This window comes from Balaenoptera physalus (assembly GCF_965194825.1).
Source record: "Balaenoptera physalus genome assembly, chromosome: 2".
Taxonomy (NCBI): domain Eukaryota; kingdom Metazoa; phylum Chordata; class Mammalia; order Artiodactyla; family Balaenopteridae; genus Balaenoptera; species Balaenoptera physalus.
This window is the reverse complement of record NC_138883.1, coordinates 37,557,282-37,569,748: the sequence shown is the minus strand read 5'-3', so window position 1 is coordinate 37,569,748 and position 12,467 is coordinate 37,557,282. Positions and strand designations below refer to the sequence as shown.

The 12,467-nt window shown below is 40.6% G+C and overlaps 1 protein-coding gene across 1 annotated transcript in view; it reads right to left on the bottom strand.

Annotated features, from left to right (window-relative positions):
- The window catches only part of ESR2 (estrogen receptor 2), an 83,949-nt gene that overhangs the window by 10,237 nt on the left and 61,245 nt on the right, over positions 1–12,467 (bottom strand). The window contains exon 10 of the mRNA XM_082442703.1: positions 114–294. Coding sequence (XP_082298829.1) covers positions 114–294 — 181 coding nt within the window. The remainder of the gene's footprint in view (positions 1–113; positions 295–12,467) is intronic.

The window sequence follows — 12,467 nt, the reverse complement described above, 5'->3', positions numbered from 1 at the left end:
ATCCATCTCAAAGTTGCAAAACCCTTCTTCCAAAGCTCTTCACCCTCCTCTGGGCATGTGCACAGCCCCCTCCCACCACGCACCCCGTGGAGCAGCCCCCGCAGGGATTGTACCTGGCGTGCCTGACGTGAGAAAGGAGCATCAGCAGGTTAGCCAGGCGGACGGACTGCTGCTGGGAGGGGATGCCGCTCTTGGCGATCACCCAGACCAGAGCATCCGTCACAGCGTTCAGTAGATGAGCCAGTTTCCGGCTGCTGTCGGCCTCCTGGGGTGCTGCAGCTGTAGGGTACACACCTGGACAAAGCATAAAAAAGCCGCGAGTCACTGCCCTGAGAGGAGAAAACGGAAGTCGTGTGCTCAGCCATTAGGCGTGCATCCGTTCTCCAGAAGGGAGGCCAAAGTGATCTGGGTTTTTCTGACATCTGCATGTCTGGTGAGACCTTAAAAGCATGGCTTCACCTGTGCATGGTGTCCTTGTCCCCCAAGAGCCAGCCCTGTCATTGAGCTGCAAGGGAAAGCCTTCCAGCTGAATGCCGGATGAACACAGGCAGACTCAATGGCCTTTCAGAGGGCCCCCTGGCCCAAAAGTGTGGCCTTGCCAAGCAGGAAATGTATCTAGTTGCCTCAAACCACAACATGGTGTATCTCAGCTGCAGCAACAAATACCCACATGGAGATGGTCAGAAAGTGAGATTAACTCAAATTTTAGTCCCTAAGAGGGCCCCTCATCTATGGGGAGTTTAATAAACATAAACTAATCACCACTGCTATGCCGCCTCCCCCCACCCCTGTGTGCCACGTGCAGACGGCCACGGCAGGGCCACTGCCACCTCTGTCCAGGCCCTCGGCATCTCACTCCACGTGACGCCTTGCTGGAGCAGGAAGATCGTTGATCTGGAATCAGACAGACCTACTCTATATCCACCGTCTCTCGCCCTCTGACCCCTGACCAGTCACCCAGCTCCTCCAGCCTCAGCTCCTCACTGAGCAAAGCTTACAGCCACATGTCTACCTCCCCACGAGGTAGGTCACTTCCCCCTTCCTGCCTGGCCCGGTGTTTAATTCCCCTCTGACTCTAAGAACAGAGATACTTGGCCTCCCAAAGGTTGCAAAACAACCACTCAGGTAAATCTTGCCCTACTACCCCCTCGCCCACCAACCCTGACTCCTTGATTCCTGGCAGCAGGGAATTAATTAGCTTCTCTTCCAGGCTTTCGATTTCAAAGAATAAATAGCAAATACGTGAAGTCAACGGGGTAGCTGCCGACTTTTGACTGTAATGAGAATGAAGGATGGCTGGCACTCTATCATCCACAGAATTGGTTTTGGCAGTTTTTGTTCTCTACTTTTATTGGCATTTCCAGTTCAATTAATGCAACTCAGTTCAACACAGTTCAGTTAAGGCAAGGGACACACTGAACCACAACCATGCCAGTGCAGCGCTTTGCCACATCCCTAGGGGCATGTCCCTCCATGATGTCTGATGATGCAGATTTAAAATATTCAGCTTTGGCCCAGAAGCTGCTGCTCTAACCCATCTGCTCACCTTGTTCCTCACAGTGACTCTTCCAGGCTCCCTGGCATGCTGGGCTCAAGCCTCCCATTGACCCCCCCATGGCAAATGACCTGCCCTCTCACTGCCCCCACCTTCCACTCAACATGCCCTTGAGTGTCCAAAATGAAAAATGCAGATCATGTGGCGCCCTTCAATGAATTCCCAGCTCTTGGGGTAGAGTCCAGACCACTTGGGGCAGTTATCAACGTACCAGGCCTCTCTCTGCTCTTCGCATCCTCAGTTCCCCGCACACCTCACCTTGAACACTACTTTCAATTCCTTTAACAGGTGATGCCCTGAGCATACTGAACTTTCTGCTTAGGAATGCTCTTCCTTCCCTCCCCTCCTCCACCCCATCTCCTCCTCCTCTCCACATCCCCTCCTCTTGCTTATCTACATCCATTCCTCCTTTAGATTCCAGCCTGGTTATGAACTTCCTTGTGGAAGCTTCCCTGACTTCCCTCTGGTTTGGGCTCTCCTCTGAAGCTCCAAAGGTGCCCTGTGCTTCCCCAGCAGAGGGTAGTACGTTGTCCTACACGCTGGATGTCCTCATACACACGCTCTGACCCTCAGTGAGACTGGACATAAGTACTGTGCAGGCACAGACCCTGTCTATTTGTTTGCCATTATATACCCATCGCCTATTACAATGACTGGCATGGAGTAAGCCCTCATAAATGGAAGAATTAGACTGAATTTACATAGGTTCAAATTTTTAGCCAATCACACCATTATAATTGAAATGGTAAATATGCATGTTGATGCATATTTTAGGTACATACACAGAAAATTATTAATCAAATGAAAGCTTAGAGAAAATTATTTTAAGCTTATTTTCCCTTAAAATTGACCCTGGCTGCATTAACAAGTACCTTCTTTTAACTACCCTTTAGTCTATTCTGCTACATGAAATGTGCTCCATGTATTTCTACTGCCATAAAGAAATCTTACGTCTTTGGATTCTAAAAGGAGTCAAAATTATGTACCTGTACATATGTCAGTCTAAAGTGACAAAAAGTGAAAATATAAAAATATTTGGCTAGTATACAAATGTTCACAGCAATATTACTCATAATAGCCCAAAAGTGGAAACAACCTAAATGTCCACCAACTGATGAATGGATAAACAAAATGTATATCCATACAATGGAAGATTCCTGAGCCATAAAAAGGAATGAAGCAAGGCAGAAATAGAGACACAGATGTAGAGAACAAACGTATGGACACCAAGGAGGGAAAGGGGTGGGGGTGTGTGGGATGAACTGGGAGATTGGGATTGACATATATACACTAATATGTATAAAATAGATAACTAATGAGAACCTGCTACATAGCACAGGGAACTCCACTTCGCTGTACAGTAGAAACTAACACAACACTGTAAAACAACTATACCCCAATAAAACTAAAAAAATAAAAATAAAAAGCAGAATGCCAAAAAAAAGGAGTGAAGTACTGACACATGCTACAACTTGGATGAAATATCATGCTAAGTGAAAGAAGCCAGCCACAAAGGTCTACATTTTTATGATTCCATTTATATGAACTGTCCAAAATGGGCAAATCTATACAGACAGAAAGTAGATTAGTGGTTGCCCAGGACTATAGGTGGGACAGAGATTGAAGAGTGACAGCTAGATTGGGGAGTACAGGATTTCTTTTAGGGTGACGAAAAATGTTCTAAAGTTGGTTTTGATGATGGCTGCACAAGTCTACGGATATACTAAAAACCACTGAATTGTACACTTTAAATGGGTGAATTGAATGGCATATGAATATCACAATAAAGCTGTAATTTTTAAAAGTAATAAAGTGAATCTTCAGAACCAAAATTGCAGTAACATAAAAGCTCCTCAGTACCTCCTTATGTCTGACCAAGGCTCCCCTCAGATAACCTGTGTTGGCTATTGGGTCACCTTCTTCATAAACGAGCAGTCACTGCCAAGGGTGAGCCCTGGATGTTCTACAGGCTGTGGGGTCAGCACAGCTCCATACAGGGCTCAGGGTCCATCACTGATGAGGGGTTTGGGGATAGGGTTCACTGCGGTTCTGTAAAGGCATGTGCCGTATCAATTTTACATATGGGGAAAGATTTTACGTACAAAAAGATTAACCTATACAAAATCATCCTGGGAAGGAACTGGGCTGTAGAATACCCATTTTGCTGCCTGCCTCTCTTTTCAGTCAGCAGTGCTGTGCCTGCACTTTGGGCATTCACGTACCCTCTTGCTCATCAGACACATAGGTACAGGGTAATCGCTAAGTGGCAGGCCCCAGGAGGGGCAAGAGACAAGACGCATAGCCCCCAGAATGCTCACTGCCCAGACACACAGGAAATGGTAAGGATTAACTCCTTCCAGCCCCCAAGAGTTAAGAACATCAGATTTCACTTTAGAACCAAATTAAATGACTTTTCCTAAAACTAAAGAAATACAGTAAAAAAGTCAAGATCTTGGCACACCACCACACACATACCAAAGAAAGTAAAATAAAATCAAGGACACAATTTCCTTTCCTCTTTATCGCCTGGGAACAGCTGTGTGCTCCTTTCACCAGCCCACCTGATGACATTCTGAGCAGCACATGGGGAGAGATGGGCAACCCCCCAACATCTGCCATGTCCTAAGGGTTCAAAGGATGAAGATATAAGCTCGCCTCAACTGAAAGCAAATAAGTCAGAAGAGATAAAGTGTTTAATAAAAATTCCAGAATACTAACCAAAGGAAAAATATTCTGGCTTTTGGGAGGTGTATGTGGGGTTTTGTTTGCCTGTTTGCTTTGAGGGAAGAACCCCTAGCTATGACCATCCCCTTTATCACCACCTCCTAACCCAGCACCATAAGAACAGACTGATGTTAGAAAGGTGTTGGTGATATGGACCCAGGAGGCTGATGCCTACAATGCCTTGCCCCCATGTTCTCCATCAATAGAAAAGCACCCATCTGGCCTCTTCGGCATCCTTCTGTGTGTCCTTTTGTATCTTGGCCTTCTCCGCCCACCCAAGTCATGGGAACCCTCCCCATAAACTCAGAGTGAACCAGGGCTTGAGTTGATATCTCTTAATAATTTTCTTCATGTAAAATAGGATTACCTGGTTCTAACTATTTCTTTCATTTAATGAAAAGTTTCATCCATATGAAAACTTTGTAATGAAAAGTCACAAAAGTTTGCAAAGCCCTAAAATTGTTTAGATAAATAGATCTTATTCCTAATTTTAAATATTTTAAAAGACTAATTATTTGCAGATTGATTCCACTCTGTTTCCTAGATTCAGTAGCCTCTAATGCTATCCAAGGGAGGACTTCCCTAGTCTCCAGGTTTCTGGGTGACAAGATGGCTGGTCCCAGGACTCTTAATTTGGATAAGCTGTTATATTAAGTATAACACTTACATAACACCCTGGAGTTTCTAAAACACTTTAACAAATATTGTAATAGGTTGTGTTAAATGCAACATTTTCTGTTGTCTCTGAGTTTCAGGAGCCATATCAAAGACTGAGTATATATAATACAGTAATACCAGGCACCCTCACATCTTACCTATGCACCGCGGAAGAGGATTTGCTGAGAGGGAAGTTCGGATGGTGCTGCCCTCACCCCATCTCTCCCCAACAGAGAGGAACATGCTCTTCTAAGCCTGGTAAGGATCAGACCCCTCATTAACTGTAAGAGTGTATATCCCTATTCTGGACCAAAAGCATTGTATCTAGTTCATTACTGCTAAGATTTTTATTAGGATCAAGTTGAATTTACAGACTATCTGTGGGGAAGACTGACATCTTAACATACTGAATCTTCTAACCCATTAACATCTCTCTCCATTTATTTAGGATTTCTTATTTCTGTCAGCAATGTTTTGCAGTTTTCAGTGTGTGGTCTCACATGTTTTGTCAAATTTAACCCAAGGTTTCACAATTTTTGATGCTATTGTGAATAGTATTGATTTTTTATTTCAATTACCAATTGTTCATTCCTACCATATAGAAATAAAATTTTTTATATATTTCCCTTATAATCCCACAATCTGGGTAAACTCACTTTTTTGTAGACTCTGAGTTTTCTACACAGATTATCACATTTTGCAAATAAAGAGTTTTACTTCTACCTTTATAATCTGGATGGATGTCTTTTATTCTCTTTTCTTGACTTATGACACTAAAACTTCCAGTAAAACATTGAATAAAATTCATGAGAGTGGACATACTTGCCTTATTCTTGATAACAAGCAAGTATAACATTAGCTGTAGATTATTCATTAATGCCCCTGATTAGGTTAAGGAAGTTTCCTTCCGTTACTAGTTTGCTGAGAGTTTTTAGAAGGAATGGGCATTAGACTTTGTCAAATGCTTTTTCTGCACATATTGGAATAATCAAATGGTTTTTCATTATTATTCTGTTAATATGGTAAATTATGTTGATTTTCTTTTTTTTTAATGACTATGACATGGTTTTATTTTTCTTATTTATTTATTTATTGACTGCATCGGGTCTTAGTTGCAGCATGTGGGATCTTTCATTGCGGCACGCAGGCTTCTCTCTAGTTGTGGCGCATGGGCTCCAGAGCACAGGGGCTCTGTAGTTTGTGGCACACAGGCTAGTTGAGGTGTGCGAGCCCAGTAGTTGTAGCGCTCGGGCTTAGTTGCCCTGTGGCATGTGGGATCTTAGTTCGCCGACCAGGGATCGAACCCGCGTCCACTGCATTGGAAGGCGGATTCTTTACCACTGGCCCACCAGGGAAGTCCCTGTTCATTGATTTTCAAAAGTTAAAGAACCTTGTATTCCTGGGAAAATCACACTTATTCACAATATATTATTGGATTCTATTTCTAAAAAACAAATTTGAGAATTTTTGCATCTGTATACATGAGAGATACTGGTCTGCTGTCTTCTTTTCTTCCAATATGTTGGTCTGGGTTTCCTATCAGAGTAATGAGTTGGAAAGTATTGCCAGCTCCTCAGTTTTCTGCAATGATATGTATAAGCTTGGTATTACTTATTCCTTAAATGTTTTGTAGAATTCTTGCAGAAAAGCCATCTGGGCCTGAAGTTTTCTTTGTGGGAAAGTTTTTAACTATAAATTTAATGTCTTTGATAGATATATAGCTGTTCAGAATTTTTAAGTTTCTTTTTGATTGAATTTCAGTTATTTGTATCTTTCAAAGAATTTGTCCATTTCATCTAATATTCAAGCGAATTGGCATAAAGTTGTTTATAATATTACATTATTCTTTTTAATATCTGCAGAAAAATAACGCCACCTGTCCCACTACTGATACTGGTAATTTGTATCTTCTTTCCTTTATTCTGATCAGTCTGGCCAGAGGCTCATCAATTTCAATGATCGCAAATAATCACCTTTTGACTTTCTTGCTTTTCATCTACTATTTTCTCTTTTTCTGTTCCATTGTTTTCCACTCTATCCTTTATTATTTCTTTTCTTCTGCTTATTTGGGGTTTCATTTTCTCTTCTTTTCCTGTTTCTTTAAGGTTGAAAGCTGAGGTCCTTAATTTCAGACCTGGCTTTTTTAATTGAAATATAGTTGACATACAATTCTAAGTCAGTTTCAGGTGTACTACATAGTGATTTGACATTTGCATACATTATGAAATGATCACCTCAATAAGTCGAGTAACCATCTGTCTCCACACAAAGGTATTACAATATTTTTGACCATATTCCTAATGTTATATATTACATCTCCATGGCTTATTTTATAACTGGAGTTTGTATCTCTTAATTCCCTTCAGTTACTGCATGCACTCTTTCTCCCCTCCAGCAACCACCTGTTTGTTCTCTGTATTCATTAGTCTATTTTTGTTTTGTCTGTTTTGTTCTTTAAATTCCACAAATAAGTGAGATCATACAGTATTTGCCTTTCTCTAACTTACTTCACTTCACATAATACTCTTTAGATCCTTCCATGTTGTTGTAAATGGCAGGATTTCACTTTTTTTAATAGCTGAGTAATATTCCATTATATGTGTGCATACACACACACACACACATACACACACCACATCTTCTTTATCCACTCATCTATTGACGGACACTTAGGTTGCTTCCATATCTTGGCTATTGTAAATAATGCTGCAGTGAACATTGGTGTACATGCACACCAGAATACACATTCTTTTCAAGTGCACATGGAACATTCTCCAGGATAGATCACATGCTAAGCTACAAAACAACTCTTAATAAATTTAAGAAGGTTAAAATCACATCAAGCATCTTTTCTGACTACAACAGTGTGAGACTAGAAATCAACTAGAAGAAAAAAACTGCAAAAAACACAAACACATAGCATACTACAAAAAAAATCAATGGGTCACTGAAGAAATCAAAGAGGAAATAAACATATACCTGGAGACAAATGAAAATGGAAACACATGATCTGAAATCTATGGGATGCAGCAAAAGCAGTTCTAAGAGGGAAGTTTGTAGCAATACAAGCCTACCTCAAGAAAAATCATGAGATATTCCTTTTATTGGAATATGGGCCCTGAATGCTATAAATTTCCCTCAAACTATTTTTTTTAATTAATCTATTTATTTATCTTTGGCTGTGTTGGGTCTTCGTTGCTGTGCACAGGCTTCCTCTAGTTGCGGCAAGCTGGGGCCACTCTTTGTTGCAGTGCGCGGGCTTCTCATTGCAGTGGCCTCTCTTGTAGTGGAGCACGGGCTCTAGGCACACGGGCTACAGTAGTTGCGGCTCGCCAGCTCTAGAACGCAGGCTCAGTAGTTGTGGCGCATGGGCTTAGCCGCTCCGAGGCATGTGGGATCCTCCCGGCCCAGGGCTTGAACCTGAGTCCCCTGCACTGGCAGGCGGATTCCCAACCACTGCGCCACCAGGGAAGCCCTCCCTCAAGCTACTGCTTTAGCTGCAACCCCAACATTTTGCTGTGTTCTACTTTCATTTTCAATTAGTTCAAAATGCTTTCTAATTTTAATTTTGATTATTTTTCTGTGATCCATGGATTATTTAGATATATGTTATTTGGTTTCCAAACATTTGGAAATTCTCCAAGATCTTTCTAATATTGGTTTCTAATTTAGTTCCATTGTGTCAAAGAAAATACTTTGTATGAATTAAATTATTTTAAATGTATTCAGACTTGTTTCATGGTCCAGAATATGGTCTATCCTGGTAAATATTAGATGAATACTTGAAAAAAATGTGTCTTCTGCTGTTTTGGGGTTGAGGGTTTTTAAAATGCCAATTAGGTAAAGTTGGCTGGCAGTGTTATTCAAGTCTTCTCTATATTTACTGATTTTCTGTCTACTTATTCTATCAATTATTGAGAGAGGGATATTAAAATATCCCACTATAATAAGGGATTTGTCCATTTCTCCCTGCAGTTTTATCAGATTTTACTTCATAAGGTTTGAGGTTCTCTTATTTGGTACATAAATGTTTAGGATTGTTATGTCTTCTTGACAAATTGACTCATTTATCATTATGAAATTACCTTCTTTATTCCTAGAAATATTCTTTGCTCTAAAATCTACTTTTTCTGATATTAATGTAGCCACTCCAGCTTAATACTCTGTTCATTTTTTAAACCCTTTTCTCTTTCTATTAATTTTTGATAGTTTCTATTGCTCTTGCTTAACAGGCACTATTTTTTCTTCTGCTATGCCTAATCAGATGCAAATGCATCAACATAGTTTTCACATTTAGAAATTTAATTTGTGTGTGTTTCATATTTTCCATGTCTTCCTTAACCTGTTCATGCTTTCCTCTACTCCCTGGACATATGGAATATAGTTACAGTAATTGTTTTAATGTCCTTGTCTACTAATTCTACCATGTGCATCACCTGGTGTCTTTTCCAATTATTGTCATTTTCCTCATAATAGGTCATATTTTCTGCTTCTTTCCATGCTTGCTAACATGTGATTGGTTTACCCTGTTAAGTGCTGGATATTCTTCCATTCCTTTAAATAGTCCTGAGCTTTATGCAGTTAAGATGCAGTTAAGTTACTTGTCAATAGTTTGATCCTTCAGACTTGCTTTTTAAGTTTCATTCGGTAGGACCAGGGCAGCCTTTAGTCTAGGGCTTATGTTACCTCACTACTGAGGCAATACCTTTCTGAGTACTACAACCAACATCCAGTAGAGTAAAAGGTTTTTTCCCTGTGTCTGGTGACATGAACTATTCCTGGCCCTGTGTGAACTTCCAAGTGTTGTTCTGCCTGCTTCTATCTGGTGGTTCTTTCCCTGTCCTCGGTTAGTATCATAAGCATGAAATTAATGCTCAGCTGAAGACCTGAAGGGGAGCCTCTGCAGGTCTCTAAACTCTCTCTGTCCGGCTCGCTCCTCTCCAGTTCTCTCCCCTGAAAATCCTAGCCTCCCCAAATTCATCACTCTGCTCCCTCAATTCAGGGAGACCACTGGTGTCTACCTGGGTTACTTCTCCCTGTGTTGCAACCTGGAAACTGGCTCCGGGCAGTAAACTGGTCAAAGGGATCACCTTGTGTCTATTCTCTTGGGAGTCACTGTCCAATGTCCAATGTCTGTTTTACATATTCTGTAGGGTGGTTTAAATTCAAGGTGGCTAAGTGGATTCTGTCCCTGTGTTTGTTTTCAAGTTAATGCTATAAATAATCAAAAAGAAAAAAGCCTGTAACTTGAGATGCTTAAAATCTAGCATGGGAAAGACTCACCTCTCCTGACAGTGGAAATTTTCCAACAGAAACAGAACCCCACTTTCCTAACAGCAATGCTGAACAGAATAAATTCATTTTGAATGCCGTTATGACTACCAAGCCAAAAAAAATTCTTAAGAAAAGATTTCTTAAATTTGGATTTACTGTAAACAAATCCTACTCACTTACTGTCCCAAGTGGTAATTACATCACATGCCTACCTCACCCTCTGTAATTCTCTCTATATGGCAGTTCTGTCAGATACTGCAGGAGGAATGCCGTAGCCTTAGGCTTTCCCATTCGCACCGATGTTTCTAGTTTCCCAACAACACAATATGATGTCCAGAGGCTAAAATGACTGTGAGGAGCCTTGCCGAACATAAGGCTTTACACTGCAAAGTGGTGTAACAAGAAGCAAACTGCTTTCCAAGGAGCACTTTGCTGCACAGAAAAGAGTTCTAAATTATTTCTGCAAGTAAGAGAAGCCCCATAATCTGGCATTTGATGATCCTCCTGTACCAAGGTGGGAATGAACTTTCCAGGGAAATCTTTCCTTTAACAAAGACAAATGACAGCAAAAATCTGAGGTAACGTCTGTAGGTAGATTCAAAGAGAAGGTCAGAAAAAGTTGATTTTCTTCCACAATCAGTTTCAAATGTCCCACCTGGACATTTCCTATATGCACATCAACTTAATCACTGATGTAAGCTGAGCCCTCATGTTATTTTATAGAAGGTGAATGGTAACAATCAATGTCAAGAAGGTGCCAGAAGCTCCAAAGCATTTAGGAGTCTTCTTGGCTTTCCCTACAATTTTCATTTGTCCAACAACTTACCATTTCCACTCACAAATGTCTGCTTTCTAGAACTGGGGTAGGGAGTGTACTGGGTGTGGGGGAAATGTCTTGTCAGGCAAGTAAGGCCAGATTGAGATCCAACCAGGAAGTACCCAAAGGTTGTCTTCAGGGTTTCTGAGTCTCACATGACCTTCAAATTCCTTCTTCATTCCCCTTCCACTCTCCTTCAAGACCTAACTTCCTCCCCCCACCCCCACCTCCTGATCCAGCTATCTCCCAGACAGCTCTCCATGCTCTATACCAGGGTTACTCAAAGTATCGTCTGTTACCAGTTCACAAAGAGAGAAGAAGAAATTGAGGGTAAGCATTTGGAAACTTTTACAGTAATTGATAGAGTAATTTTAAATCAGTTGAATGTAACAACAAAATACTAGGGCTTGTATTTTGCACTTTTCTTTTTCTAGTACTTTATTTTTATTTTACAAAAGTAACTATCTATATGGAAGGATATACCATGTTCTTGTATTAGAAGAATCAATATTGTCAAAATGACTATACTACCCAAGGCAATCTATAGATTCAATGCAATCCCTATCAAATTACCAATGGCATTTTTCACAGAACTAGGAAAAAAGTTATAAAATTTAAACGGAAACACAAAAGACCCCAAATAGACAAAGCAATCCTGAGAAAGAAAATTGGAGCTGGAGGAAATCAGACTCCCTGACTTCAGACTATACTACAAAGCTACAGTAATCAAAACAGTATGGTACTGGTACAAAGACAGAAATATAGATCTATGGAACAGGACAGAAAGCCCAGAAATAAATTCACGCACCTGTGGTCAACTAATCTATGACAAAGGAGGCAAGAATATACAATGCAGAAAAGACAGCCTCTTCAATAAGTGGTGCTGGGAAAACTGGACAGCTACATGTAAAAAAATGAAATTAGAACACTCCCTAACACCATACACAAAAATAAACTCGAAATGGATCAAAGACCTAAATGTAAGGCCAACACTGTGAAACTCTTAGAGGAAAACATAAGCAGAACACTCTTTGCAATAAATCACAGCAATATCTTTTTTGATCCACCTCCTAGAGTAATGAAAATAAAAACAAAAATAAACATATGGACCTAATTAAACTTAAAAGCTTCCACACAGCAAAGGAAACCATAAGCAAAACGAAAAGACAACCCTCAGAGTGGGAGAAAATATTTGCAAGCAACTGACTAGGGATTAATCTCTAAAATATACAAACAGCTCATGCAGCTCTATGTCAAAAAAACCAACAACCCAATCCAAAAATGGGCAGAAGATCTAAATAGATATTTCTCCAAAGAAGACACACAGATGGCCAAAGAGCACATGAAAAGATGCTCAACATCACTAATTATTAGAGAAATGCAAATCAAAACTACAATGAGGTATCACCTCACACCAGTCAGAATGGCCATCATCGAAAA